The sequence below is a fragment of the Pogoniulus pusillus genome, chromosome 4, assembly GCF_015220805.1.
Source record: "Pogoniulus pusillus isolate bPogPus1 chromosome 4, bPogPus1.pri, whole genome shotgun sequence".
NCBI lineage: Eukaryota > Metazoa > Chordata > Aves > Piciformes > Lybiidae > Pogoniulus > Pogoniulus pusillus.
In genome coordinates this window covers 36,666,388-36,681,471 of record NC_087267.1, presented here as the reverse complement: position 1 = coordinate 36,681,471, position 15,084 = coordinate 36,666,388, and the positions used below count along the sequence as shown (strand labels likewise).

General features: G+C 41.7%; 1 protein-coding gene across 8 annotated transcripts in view; it reads left to right on the top strand.

Moving 5' to 3' along the window:
* The window catches only part of PCLO (piccolo presynaptic cytomatrix protein), a 385,933-nt gene that overhangs the window by 11,105 nt on the left and 359,744 nt on the right, over nucleotides 1-15,084 (top strand). For all 8 annotated transcript variants that reach the window (XM_064142576.1, XM_064142575.1, XM_064142578.1 and 5 more), the window contains exon 3: nucleotides 10,936-12,342. In XM_064142576.1, coding sequence (XP_063998646.1) covers nucleotides 10,936-12,342 — 1,407 coding nt within the window. The remainder of the gene's footprint in view (nucleotides 1-10,935; nucleotides 12,343-15,084) is intronic.

The window sequence follows — 15,084 nt, the reverse complement described above, 5'->3', positions numbered from 1 at the left end:
CATTTTTCATCTACTCTTTCAGTATGCTTTTGAGAGACCATTTAGAATTAGTCTTGGAGCCAGGTATAATTCGGATGCTTGCCTAAAATTGCATTCAGATAATGTGAAGCTGTGTATATTAATGTAGGATTTGTTTACTTGCCAAAACCTCTTTTGGATGCAGGCAGAGTGAGTTCTATAAAGTGTTTTACTGATATAAACTGTTTCTGGAACAGCATCTGTTGTATCAAACAATTGTATTGACTCAACATTGTAGCAAAGTTGACAGAATCCTAATGGAAAAACTGTGCAGGAAAAAAGAGGAGTGTGAGATTTCAGATCAAGGGAAACATTTTACTGGATTGACATTTTCATTTTTTAGTTCAACAGAAAAAGGCCAAAACCTTTAACCAAATCTTATTTCTTTTTTGTTGTTGATGTATTTTTTGGGGGGAGGATGTCTATTTCTTTTCCTCTCTTGATAGGGTGAGGAGTTTTCTGTTGCTCTACATACTATAGCTTTGACATTTTTTCTCTTCCCGTGCTTTCATTTTTATGTACAATCATATGGTGATTTAAGAGTATCATCATTTCTTTCAAATCTTCATAATGGTGTTTGATATTAGTATTTATTTGTCTCCTGCATCCTAACCAGTAGCCAAATACTTGGCCATGAAGTATCTTCAGTAACAAAAGAGGGTTTGTGTGGTCAGAAATGCGTTGATTTTCTTAAGATCTTTATTATGGATGGATTAGGACCTGGATACACAATAGAGTGCAGAGTGGTGATCAGTGGTGCCAGGTCCAGCTGGAGACCTGTTAACTAGTGGAGTCCCCCAGGGATCAGTGCTGTGTTCTGTCCTGTTCAACATCTTTATCAATGACACTGATGAGGGGACAGTGTCTACTCGGCAAGTTTGCTGACAATACAAGGCTGGGAGGCTTGGCTGATAGATCTGAAGGCTGTGCAGCTCTTCAGCTGGGCCTGGACAGACTGGAGAACTAATGAGGTTCAACAAGGATAAATGCAGAGTCCTGCGTCTGGGAAGGAGTAATAAACTGCACCAGTACAGGTTAGGAGGTGATCTGTTAGAAAGCAGCCCTGTGGAGAAGGACCTGGTAGCCCCAGAGGATGACAAATTATCTATGGGACAGCAACGTGCCCTTGTGGCCAAGAAGGCCAATGGGACCATGTGGTACATTAAGAGGAGTGTGTCCAGCAGATTGAGAGAGGTTTTTCTCCCTGTCTACTCTGCCCTAGTGAGGACCCACCTAGAATATTTCCTCCAGTTCTGGGTTCTCCAGTTCAAGAGGGACAGGGATCTGCTTGCGAGAGTCCAGTGGAGGGCTACAAGGATGATTATGGGACTGGGGCACTGCATTATGAGGAAAGGCTGAGAGACCCGGGGCTTTTCAGTCTGGAAAGGAGAAGTCTGAGAGGGAATATAACAAATGTATATAAATAGATGAGGGCTGGGCGTCAAGAAGGAAGGGATGGTCTCTGCTCACTTATGCCCTGTGATAGGACAAGGGGCAGTGAATGTAAACTACAGCGCAGGAAGTTCCACCTCAACATGAGGAAGAACTTCTGTACTGTAACAGTGATTGAGAACTGGAACAGGCTCCCCAGAGAGGTTATGAAGTCTCCACCTCTGGAGACTTTCAAGGCCTGTCTGGATGTGCGTATGTGTGACCTGTTCTAGATGATATGGTCCTGCTCTGGCAAGGAGGTTAGACTTGAGTATCTCCAGAGGTCCCTTCCAGTCCCTAACATCCTGTGATCATGTGAACTTATACAGGGAAAAGAATATATAATAATTGAAAGTACTTCCTTTTACTTCATAAAAGGAAGAGCCAGCAGTGTGCTCATGCAGCCCATAAAGCAAATCATATCCAAGGCTGCATCAAGGGGAGTGTGACAAGCAGGGCAGGAGAGGTGATTCTGCCCCTTTACTCTGCTCTTGTGAAACTCCATGTCAAATACTGTGTCCAGTTCTGGTGTCCCCATCATAAGAAGAGCAGAGAGCCGTTGGAGTGAGTCCAGAGGAGGGCCACAAGGATGATCCAAGGGATGGAACACCTCTGCTGTAAGAATAGGTTGAGGGAGCTGCGTTGTTTAGCCTAGAGAAGACCTTAGGGCTGTCTTCCAGTACCTGAAGGGACCCTACAGGATGGCTGTAGAGGGACTTTTCATAGGAGTATCTAGTGACAGGAGAAGAGGGAATGGGTTTAAGCTGAGAGAGAGTAGTTTAGACTGGATCTGGGGAAGAAGCTCTTTAGTATGAGAGTCTTGAGACTCTGGAATAGGTTGCCCAGGAGGTTGTGTATGCCTCCTCCCTGAGGGTGCTCAAGGCCAGATCAGATGAGGCCTTGTGCAGCTGAGTCTAGTTCTAGAGACATGTCCTTGCCCAGAGCGGGGCGGGTGGAGTAGATGATCTCTAAGGTCCCTTCCATCCTAGGCCATTCTATGATTCTGTAATTCTAAGACTATAGTTCTTTTGGTGAATACAGATAAGTTTTCTTTATATTTACAATAAGATGAATAAAATTACACTGCTAATCTTTGTTGATTGGGACAGTAAAGGAAGCTGTTGGTTGAAATGGAGTAATCTCTGTGGTTTACAGCCTAGACCCTTCTGTGCTGAAGTAGTTCATAAGAACCAGGATGCAAAGTGGATTGAAAGTGACATATAAACAAAACTAAAACTGTCATTACTGTGGATAGTGACATGTCACAGTCTGAGCTTCTTAATGACAGGAAGCATAAATTCAAAACTGTGTGCCCAATGTAAACTTCAGCTTGGGTTTATATAAGCAATTCAAAACAAAGTGGAAAGAAATTAAGGACTTGACTCTGTCTATCAACTGTTCAAATTTTGAATAAATTGGTTCAACTCTTAACAGAACAGAAAGTTGGGGGTTTATTTCATTTCCTCAAGGTTTTAATGCAGATATCAAGTCTTCACAGAAGCAGACCTAGAGATATTCTGCAAAAGCAGATGGTGTTTAGTGTGGGTTCAAACTGATCAGAGAGCAGAGTCAAACCAGCCTTGTTTAGCTGCCTTTTAAAAATTATCAAAGTTGAAAATATTTCTGTGTAGAATACTTGTTTGGATCCAGAGAATACTTAGGTCTTTCCAGTGTTACTACTTTAAATGGAAATGGACATTATTCACAACTTTTGCAATGAAATAAAGTCATTATGGTTCCTTTAGTTCTGCCCCCAGCTAGAACTGCCAGATAGGCATTTGGGAAAATGGTAAGATCCTCAAATAGAAGGGTTATGGCAGTGCAGAATATTGTTTCTCTCTGTGGAATATTCTTAAATACACTCACACACCATTTCTCTCTCAGAGGAAGACTGTGCCTGCGTTTTGTATTTAAATTCAGGATTAGATGTATTAATAGTATTGCTGCTTAATGGATTTATATATATATATATCTCAATACAAAAGAGGTAGAAATTAGACAGAGGCAGACACCTGTGCATGGCAAAATAATTTTTCAGTATTTTAATTTGGCAGTATTCTACGTTATGCTGGAGTCTTTCCTCTTTAGCCCAGAAAACTCTCCTGTCCAGTTTTTAGCACAAGTAAATAATAAATTAATCTGCATAGCTAAAGATGTCAACTGCAGTGAGCCATCTGTGCCAGTATTGCTGTTGCTCAGCAACCGTAATTTACTACTATGTTAGGCCACGTGATGTGGAGATGCTGTTTGCTGGGGAATCACTGGGCAGGAACCATGGCCCAGGCCTGCTCCTTCCAGACAGGGTAATCCGTTTTCAAATCCCAGCGATATTCACTCGGGTGCGGTCCGTAGCACAGCTGAACATTGTTAACCCTTTCTTTGCTGCTCTCTTGATCTGCAGTGACATCTTCTGTTAATCATTCACATGGTTTTAGTATGTTAAGTCTCAAATCAGTTAATAGAAGCAATCAGCACTTGTCGCACTGACATGTGATGCGGTGCACTGAGCTGTCTTTAAAAGTCTTTTTCCTTGTCCTGTGCATGAGCCAACTTTAAATACATTCTTGTCTGTACAAACTAACTTTCAGATATTCTGAAATACTGGCATTAAAAAAAAAAAAAAAAAAAGAAGAAAATATTATCTTCTCTGTTTTGCCTTGTGACTCTAATTATGTAAGCTCTAAAACAATAGTTCCCCAAACACTCATAGTTCATGTGCAAGCTCTGGCTCTTTGTAGTAGGCATTTAAGCAGACTAGTAGAGTGTGTTTTAAGCTTGTGATAACTGTGTAGGTTTAAAATAGCTAAATTACATGTAAAGAGGGCATTTTAAAAGGGCCTTTTAAAAGTTTGCTGAAATGGTTGTCTAGCACCGAGATGCAGTGCTTGTATCCATTGTTGTAGTTTGTGGAATGGATACCTGGGGACTGTGTTGCTGACTAGAACCTAGCATCATTTTTGTGAGCATCTTGAGTCAGTGTTCCCTGATAAACTCCCCAGTTGCCTTTTTACATCTGATATCTGAGAGGAAGGTAAATATTTATTTTGTAGTAATGATCTGTTTGCCTCAGACGAGGATCAGTTGCATACTGTGTACAAGAATTAAAGGTTTGTTTCACTGTAATTACTTCAAATAGCTGAGATCTTATTAATGGAGGGATGGTGCAAAAGGAACATTTAGAATCTAGCATCACCTAGGCTTGTTTAGAAGACCTTTTTGGTCTCTTACAAAGCTCCACTGCCCTCAAAGTAAAGAATTTTTTCCTTATATTTAGTTGGAACCTGTGTTGTAGTTTGTCCCTGTCTCCCCTTGTCCTATCACTGGGCACCACTGGAAAGTCTGGCACCATCCTCTCAAAATCATAGAATCACAGAATTAACCAGGTTGGAAAAGACCTTCAAGATCATTGAGTCCAACCTATCACCTAACAACTTCTAATTAACTAAACCATGGCACCAAATGCCTCATCCAGTCTCCTTTTAAAGATCTCCAGGGACTGTGACTCCACCACCTCCCCAGGCAGCCCATTCCAAAGGGCAGTCATTCTTTCTGTGAAGAACTTTTTGCTAACATCCAGCCTAAACCTGTCAAGCACCTCAACATCTTTCTAAAATTGAGGGTGCCAGAACTGGACACAGTACTCAAGGTGTAGCCTAACCAGTGCTGAATACAGGGGCAGAATGACCCTGGTCCTGCTAGTGACACCATTCCTGATACAGGCCAGGATGCTGTTGGCCTTCTTGGCCACCTAGGCACACTGCTGGCTCATGTTCAGTTGGCTCTCGACAAGTACCCCCAGGTCCCTCTCTGCCTGGCTACTCTCCAGTCACTCAGTCCCCAACCTGTAGCGCTGCTTGGGGTTGTTGTGGACAAAGTGCAGAACCTTGCACTTGGACTTGTTAAAGCTCATGGCATTGAACTGTGCCCATCTATCCAGCCTGTCTGAGTGCCTCTGCAGAGCCCTTCTGCCCTCTAACAGATTGACACATGCTCCCAACTTGGTGTAATCTGTCATCATGGACTCAATCCCCTCATCTAAATCTACCCCTTAGGTATTCCTAAGCACTGATAAGATCCCCTCTCAGTCTTTTTCAGGCTAAACAGCTCCAATCTCTCAGCCTCTCCTTGTAAGAGACATGCCCCAGTCCCCTCAGTGTCTTTCTAGCCTTCTATTGGACTCTCTGTAGTAATTCCCTGCCTCTCTTGAACTGGGGAGCCTAAAACTGGCTGTAGTACTCCAGATGTGGCCTCATCAGATCAAAGTAGAGGGGGGGGGGGGGGGGCGCGTCTGTGTAGAGAACCTTCCTCAACATACTCATCACAGTCTTCTTAGTGCATTAGCCTTCTTGGCCACAAACCTCATTACTGGCTCACGGTTAACGTGTCTACCAGCACTCCAGGTTCCTCTCCATGGAGCTGCTTTCCAGATAGGTCAGCCCCAAGCTGCAGTGATATGTAGGATCATTTCTCCCCAAGTGCAGGACTCTACACTTGGCCTTGTTGAACTTAATTAGGTTCCCTTCTGCCTGTGTCTCCAGCCTGTCTAGGTCTTGCTGAATGGCAGCACAGCCTGATGGTGTGTCAGCTGCTCCTTCCCATTTTCATCATCAGCAAACTTGCTGAGAGTATACTGTCTTCACAGAGAGAGTGATTTCCCATTGGAATGGGCTGCCCAGGGAGGTGGTGGAGTCACCGTCCCTGGAGGTGTTCAAGAAAAGACTGGATGAGGCACTTAGTGCCATGGTCTAGTTGACTGGCTAGGGCTGGGTGCTAGGTTGGACTGGATGATCTTGGAGGTCTCTTCCAACCTGGTTGATTCTATGATTCTTCATTGATGTCACTGATGAATATGTTGGACAAGACTGGACACAGTACTAATGCTTGGGGAACCACTGCTGCTAGCTACTGCCCTCCAACTAGGCTCTGCACTGCTTGTCACAACCCTTTGAGTGCTATCATTCAGCCAGTTTTCAGTCCACCTACTCTACCACCCCACGTGAAGCTGCATGAAATCATGGGCTGAAGTGATTTATGTTTCATATTCTTCTCATAGTCTTGGCAGAAATGAGAAAATGGCAGAAATTGGCAGAAATAAGAGCCAAATCTGGATTCTTCATTGCTCTGAAATTGTCAGAAACCAAATAAGATGATATGTTTTCAGACTCAAAATTGGGTTTTGTGAATAAAGCTTTGGGATAGCACTGAGAAATGTCAGAAATCTGCTTATCTGTGGCAATGTAAAGGCTCTATAAATCTTTACATTTATCGTGTTGCAAAGGGATGTGTTAATATTTTATGCATGTCTTAATGCTCCTTTTTATAGCACCAAATGACTGGTCTAAAGTGGGAATGAGACCCTTAGAATGCGTTTGTGTTCCGCAACAGAACTGAGAACATGGCCTCTGGGATCTATGTATGACAGTAATTTTGATGTGAAATACATTCCATCTGCAAGCCAGAATTCCTTCCTCATGTAGATCTGGAATCTTAGAATCAATCTGAATTCTCTTCCTCCTCTGCATCGTCTGCAGGAATAGCAACTGAGCTCTCCAATCAGTGCACTCACTTTCTGACAGTGTTGCTATTGCCTTTGATGTGTTTGGCTGGTTAGAACAAATCTGAACACTTGTGCAGAAGGGAGTAGGCTCTGGGTTGCCTTCAGTTGTGTTGGCTTTGTTTGGGATAAGGAGAGCTGTTGCATAGCTCATATTTGTTATGGGAGCCAACTATTAGACTATGAATGCATAAAGAAGAGCAAGCTGTGGAACATGGTACTGTAATTTTCTTCAATGTAACTCTCAATGGATTTTGTTACTAAAGCACTGTGAATAAATTGTGTTGCTGCTCCCAGTCTTTATGAAGCTTTAAAAAAGATGTTATGGCTGATGGATACATGCAATTCTAATTGCTCTGTTTTGAGAGCATATAGGTGTTTTACATCAGTGAGTTAGCAAGTAAGGCAGAACTTTTTGTGCTCAGTAGTTGAAATCTGAACAAAAAACACTGCATGAAATCTGTCAAATGTGCAGTCCTAGACGTTACACTTAATGACATGCTTGTCAGGATGAACAAAACTACTTATGTATCTTTTCTAGAATTAAGACCCAGTTCCTTCCCCTATCTATCAGTGTGAAAATAGAAAGCTTGGGATCCTCAGTATCAAAGATTAATTTCCTTTACAAGTAGACAGGGACTGAAAAAGCTCATGTGTTGCCCTGGAAACTTTTATCATTGAATTCTAGGTAGAGGTGTGAGAAATGTGGAGAAAGAAACTAGAAGGTCACAGAACTATAGTTCAGGAAGACATTTTAGGGTAGATAAACATTAATATTTTAGGTATCTACAGCAGCAGTAAGTTTTACTTCATCTGTCATGTCATGTAAGAGCATCTATATTTAACAGAAACCTGCTCCTGTTAAAGTTTATGGAAGGTCTCTGTAATTGCAGTAGAAGGAGCAGGCCAGTGTTTGATACAAAACTGCGTCATGTAGTGCACTATGGTTTGTGCAGTTGTCTATTTGAAACTGATGTGTGTAAACTATAGTGACTAGAAGAATTTGGCACTTAATTCCTCCTACTAAAATGCATGGGAGGCATTATATGTCTAAACCAGAGAGATTTAAATACAGTGAAGTAAAATTTCCTACATTTTCCATTTTGCAGTCCAGCTACTGCAGTGGCAAAGTCATTGTTAGATTTAAAGGCTTCAGTTTAATATCAAGAGTGCACATGTGTGTGCATATGTCTCTGTGTGTGTATATATATATATATATATAAGACAAGGGACAATAATAGTTTAAACTTTGTGTTCTGCACAACATTGTGTGGAAAACTGTAGTACAGAACTATTTTTTTTTGTTTGAACTCCAATTAGAGAGCCACACTAGACCAGCTGCATGTTGAAGACAAGCCTAAGTGTTTATAAATTATGTGGGAATCTGGAATCCCTAAACACAAGAATTATTCAGAATACTCCTTCTGTAGCCCTACTCAGCCCTACACCTACTTTGTTTGGGGCTTTAAGGGTGTCATGGTGACTTAAAATTAAATTTCCTGGAAGGTGAATGAAAGCAAGTAGGCACCAACACTACTGACATGGTTTCATCTGGTCATCTTACTGTAGAGTACAGCACTTGCTTTAAAAATTGATGCCCCTTATAGCATCATGTCTTTCTCTACAGTAGAGGACAGTCCTCCTCCCTGATAGAAGAAACATCTGTCACTTTGCCAAAGCCAGATGCTTCTGATAGCTGGGGTGGATGTTCAGATATGTGTTTTAAGTCTGATCTTTGATTAAAGTTAAACCTTGTAGATAGAGGAACCTTAAGAATTCATCTGGACATTACATTACTATGTATCTAATTAAGTTAGATTACTAATATCTAAAATCAGATGTCATAATTAAGACTTACTTGTAACCAATAATTTGCCCTTGGAGAGGGGATTTGTAGGGAAGCTGATCAGCAATCAAAACAAAATGGAAGTTAACTAAATGAAATCTTTGCTTAGGCCCTCTGTGCAGTTGTGGTCTTAATTCCTTTCACTTTAAGGCAAGGCTTAAACTACATATTCGAGTTTTGTTTCAGTTGGTTTCACTATTTAACAGTCATAGATTGCAAGTGGAGTGGAGAATTGTTTAAACAATGTAAAAAAAAAAATGCACTGCAAATAGAAGATAAAAGCAGCATTATTAAGAATGGTAATTTGATTACTGTGAACTTAGAGCTGAGGCCAAAACTGGACATCTCTTTGTGAAGCTGTTGGTACTAGAGTGCTTGTATTCCAGGGTGCATATATACCATGTTTATCAGAATAGTTTGAAGAACCATGTTTTAGGAAGCTGTCCAATTGTTCTTTTAATTTCTGCTGCTGAAAAAATTAAAGGCTGTCAAAGCACACCAAAATAACAAATTTGTTGCCTCAGTCCATGACATCAGAGTTCTTTTCTTCCAGTAAGCTCTGGTACTATGCAGGTGGAATCTTTTTGTGCATATTGTACCTTCAGATGCATCCCATTGTGTATGGTAGAGATTTCAGACCTGAGTGAGAAATGGAAGGCAGAAATCTTCATTCTTATGCTCTCTGTCCTCCTAATTGCAGTTTCCCTCTGTTGCAGTGATATGTGCATATGCTGTAGCTGGTGCCCTGCATTTCATGCACCGACTGAAGAATAGAGGTAGAGCTACAGATGACCTGCTTAGTGATGATTTGTAGGTGTAGGCCCATGGGACTCTGTGGCCTATTGGATGGCATTTTTGCTGCCTATAATGTTTCTACTGGAGCTGTAAAGTGTGGAAAACAGCACACGATGCTCCTTGACCACATGCTGCTTTAGTTGGTTTGATCTTTCCTCAGATTGTGAGGCTTTACAGAAGCAGAGATAGGGATGAAACCTTAGGAATATTGGGGTTTTCTGGCTTATAAGATAATGCTATTTCTCTCTCATGTAATGCTTCTCGAGAAAGAGAAAATATGTTTTAAAGTTGTGAGGTATCAAAAATGATGAGAAATGCATGAAGCATCAAAAATTATGAGCAATACATAAACACATTATTTGTCTTACTTCTCCATGTTGAAAAGAGGAGCTCATTGCATAGAGTTGTATAATAATTACCCTGGGAGCTTCTTTCAGTAACAGAAATTTTGGGAAACCTAATTATGACTCTTAAAATACCAGCAAGGCACAGGCAAACTTCCACCCTGATTCCAAATGAAGACTTGCCTTCAAACTGGTGGTAAAGTATGAATCTGTGTACTATATGGTTTCCATCAACACACCTCTGTACTGAAGTAATTGGATATGTGAATACTGAAAATGAATGTGCCCTGTAAACCATTACCAAACCTGTAAGCTGTATGAAGACCTTGGTAGATATAAGCTTAAAGGTAATCAAGCAGTTACTGTGTTTTAATTTTGATTGTTGTTTTCTGTCTGCAGACTTGATGTGTCAAACTATTTTAGCAGTGTTTCCCCCCCCCCCCCCCCCCCCCCCCCCTATTCTGGCAGATCATTGCTATATATGAATCACTGCTGATTTTTTCATTCTGATGGGGCTTTATCCTCTAATATTTAGCTGTGTATAAACGGAATTCTTTGTAATAAAGCTGGTGAGATATGGAACAGATTGCCCAGGGAGGCTGTGAATGCCCCTCCCTGGAGGTGTTCAAGGGCAGGTTGAATGAGCCTAGTTGGAGCTAGATGAACTTTCAGGTTCCTTCCAACCCAAAACGTTCTATGGATCTGTGAATGTGAAGCCATTAGAAGCATGGGCTCAGCTACAGCTTGAGTCACAGTAATGTGGAGAAGCATGCAAACATCAGTTGAGCATGTTATCCACAAAGCAATGTTAGTAACAATATTTCTTCCTTTTTTACATGGAAGGCTGAGATGTTGCAACAAGCCATATGTCACAACAGCCTATTATTATGATTTTATTAACTTTATTTTGTAACATTTTAAAAATCACTATTTTTCTCCCCCTGCAGATTAAGGAATGGCTCTGTTTAAACTGCCAAATGCAAAGAGCGTTAGGTGGTGACCTAGCACCAGGTCACGGTCCTGGACCACAGCCATCTCTACCCAAACAGAAGACACCTGTTCCACCTTCAACGGCTAAACCATCTCCCCAGCCACAACCACTTCAAAAGAAAGATGCTTCTCCAAAACCTGATCCTTCACAGCCAGCAGAATCAAAAAAAACCCTGCCACAGAAAAAGCAGCCCTCCTTGCCTGGGTCTCCCCCTGTGAAATCAAAGCAACCTCGTGCTGAGCCTAGTGAGATCTCCCAGCAAACAGATCCTGCTCCAAAGCCTGAAGAGGCTAAGACAGCACAGGCTGAAGATAAGCAAAAACAACCCAGTGCACAGAAGCCTGCAGGGGACGCTGTGCCTACCTCTGCAGCACCAGGGCCGAAACAGGATTCATCAGGTCCTAGACCTCTACCAACTCAACAGAAAGTGGCAGATTCCCCAAAGCCAGATCTAGCCAAGTCATCACAGGACGCACATCCAGCTGAGGATAAACCAGATTCCAAACCCCTTCCACAAGTGTCTCGACAGAAGTCAGATCCCAAGCTTGCATCTCAGCCTGGGGCTAGACCAGATGCTAAAACTCAGAAGCCTGTCGAGCCCACACAAACAAAAGATGATCCTAAGAAGTTACAAACAAAACCGGCCCCAAAGCCTGATACTAAACCAGCTCCCAAGGGCCCACAAGCAGGGGCAGGTCCCAGACCAGCACCAGCACAGCCGGCACCGCAACCTCAGCCTCCTCAGAAGGCTCCTGAGCAATCGAGGCGTTTCAGCCTTAATCTGGGAGGCATCACTGATGCCCCTAAACCTCAGCCTACAACACCACAAGAAACAGTTACTGGGAAACTCTTTGGATTTGGAGCTTCAATCTTCAGCCAGGCCTCAAATTTAATTTCCACAGCAGGTCAGCCAGGGTCTCAGACACCAGCCCCTGCTACACCTGGTCCTGCAGCAAAGCCATCCCAGCCTCCATCACAACCTCCAGCCTTTCAGGCAGCCCCCAAAGAGGCAGGTCCAGCCCAGCCTCCTGCAAAAGCTATCCCTGTAAAGAAAGAAGCCAAGCCTGTTACAACTGAAAAGCCAGAACCACCAAAACCAGATAGTGGTTTAGCAACTAAAGGAGCTGATTTAGAAAAGAAACCTGCTTTGACTAAAGATAGCAAGCCTCAGGCTGCTGAAGCTAAGAAACCTGCTGAAACACTGGAACCAGAAAAAGCAAGCAAGCCTGAAATGTCCTGTCCTCTTTGTAAAACTGGACTAAATATTGGTTCTACTGATCCCCCCAACTTTAATACGTGCACAGAATGCAAGAAAGTTGTGTGCAATCTCTGTGGATTTAACCCCATGCCACACATAGCCGAGGTAAGTTAATGGTGTCTGTGCTTACCCTGTGTTCTCACTTGCAGGCTTCCTGTGCTGGAGAGACCAGTCTGTACCTGTTTTTTAGCTATTGAATTGTTGAGAAAAAAATTGACTGTTTCATCATCTGAGGGCTGTTAAAATTAGATGTCTGTGTTGGATGGAACTTGGTCAGCTGTCAAAAAGTACTTTCAGTGGAATTTCTGAAGTTTAAGGAAGTCTGATACAGCTGGTTGCTAGGTTTTTTGAGGCATAAGTAGGTAGCTAATTATGGTTCTGAACTCTGGAAATTGGTGCCACTATGATACAGCAGACATCTGTACTTTCAGTCCGTCATAGGAGGAAAATGGCTGTCAGTGTTGTGTCTTTGAAATCTGAATGAATTAATTGTAAGTGGCTTCAAGGGTTAAAGATTCTTCTTAGTCTTTTAGTGAAAGAGCTAATGTTGGGAGAAATAAGTGCAGGAGAAATATTGCTTCTGTTTTTTACATATCTCTTTTTAATTTTTGTTTGTGTGGCTATGAATTGTTTTCTGGAATATATTGTCATTTGAAGGGTATTTGTCCTACCATAGCAAGCATATTTTTTTGTCTAATCTATGAATGTGTTGCTTACTGTCTTTGTGGTGATTTAGGACAGAAACAAATGTGTGAAAACACAGGAGGATTGATCAGTGATTGAAAGCTAGGATTTAGTGTTGCTTGTGCAGTGAATTCCATCACACACACACAAATTGCTTCATTACTGCCTCTAGCACCACCCCACCAATCCCCCCACCCTGATACTTATTTAGGTTTCAGATGTGAAAAATACATATGACTTTCTCCAGGGGCATTCCATCATCCACTATACTGTCACAGAATACCATGGAAACAAAATGTGTCAGTTTTGGTGAAACATTATGCTAAAATGACAACTATGAGAGTCCTGGTGAAGAATTTGACTTCTTCAGAGGTCACTTAGGCATGGTGGTGTGGGACTGCCTTATGGTGTGCAGATCTGTACTCCCCATATTTCTTCTGTTTAAGATCAGAAGGATGGTATTCTGTTTCCTTTGTCCTATAACCATGATTGCCAGAAGATTCTCTGTTTCTACTCTTTGGGATATGCAGTGCTTGGAAGACATGGTTTTCTGTAGGCCATCTTCCTCATGCATTTCTTTTGCCTCTCTTTTTTTCCTCATTGTTTTCTTCCATGTGATATATATTTCCATCCATTTCTACAGTTTTGCATCCCATACAATATTCTCTTAATAAAAAAAAAATGCCAAAGTGCTTTTCTTTGACAACAGAAGGTAGTTTGTTAGGCTTTCATGAAGATGGGAGACAGAAGAGAGGGGAGCTCATCCTTTCCTCTCACAAATGAGCTGTGCAGACTGGATTTAACCTCAGGTAGTTGCTGTCCCTCTATGCACTATATACATCTGTTTCATGACAGAAACATGATGATGAGCTAATAGTTTATGCACACTAGCATGCTCTTCCACCAAACTTTTCTAACATGTTGAGTACAGCCTTGGAAGGTTTATTTACTTGTCTCTTTAATATTTGGGTTGCTTAGGAGGGAGAAATCAAAATGCTTTCTAAAATGGTGTTTCTAATAGTTTTCTAACTAATTATTTTATTCCTAAATTCTGCATTCGAAGGAAAAAAAGAAATGTAATTCCAGAAGGCTACATTTCTTCTTGGCCCCAGAACGTGTCTCAAATGAACAAACACAACTCATATTTTACGGTCTTACTTTGGGGCCGCAGTTCTATCGCAGTGATTTTAATAGTCACTTAAGTACTATATGTTGTTACCTCAGCAATGGCTGAAAATGAGTTGAGTTTTATTGACCAATTGCCATCTGAAACCTTGTTGCTAACAAAGTTTATTTTGAGCTCTATGTCAAGAATCAGTCCCAAGGAGCAAGGTGAGCAATGTTTCACTGACAAATAGAGTGGAGTGTGAAAGTTGGTGGGGACTTCTACATTAGAGGAATGCTTTCCAGGCACCATGCTGCTGTACTGCAGACATGGCTGAGAGCCCCTTTAAGGCAAAAAGGTGTGTTCTTACAATGGCAGTTGTTCATTCTTGCTTGCTTGTGATAGAAATAACTTTCAAAAAAGTCTTTAAGCTGCTGCAAACAGTCCTTCAATAATCTCTCTTCTGTAGGGAATAAGAGAGCTAGACTTAAGTAGTCTAAATCAACAGTGTGCTGTCTACTTCAGTGAAATGATTCTGATTTGTGCAAGCTGAGAATTAGGGTGTAATGCTTTTTCCTAACATAGGCTGATTGTTCTTTTTTCCCCCCTGATTTGTTGATCCAACAGTCAAACAGTTATTTACTTAAGTAGTAATTTATCCATGAAGGAAGCGGCCACAAATGATTAAAGAAAGACACTTGATAGATTTCAGAGACTCACAGGATCACGTGCACCCTAGTGCATTAGCAGCCTCTTTATTCTGCCATTTGCTCAATGGGGAGGAGCACTGTTTACCAGCTCTGTAATTAGCTTTCCAGCTCAGGTAGCTCTATTTTTAGTAACACAGCTTCTGCAACTGCAGAAGCCAGAAATGAAGTGTGTGGCAACGACCATTTCATGCATTTAGAACTCAGTGAAGCTGTTCAGAATATTGAACAGGAGCAGACATGGTTGCGTATAATGTAATTAAGTATGTTGAGACAGCAGGTCACAGTATCACAGTATTATCAGGATTGGAAGAGACCTCACAGATCATCAAGTCCAACCCTTTACCACAG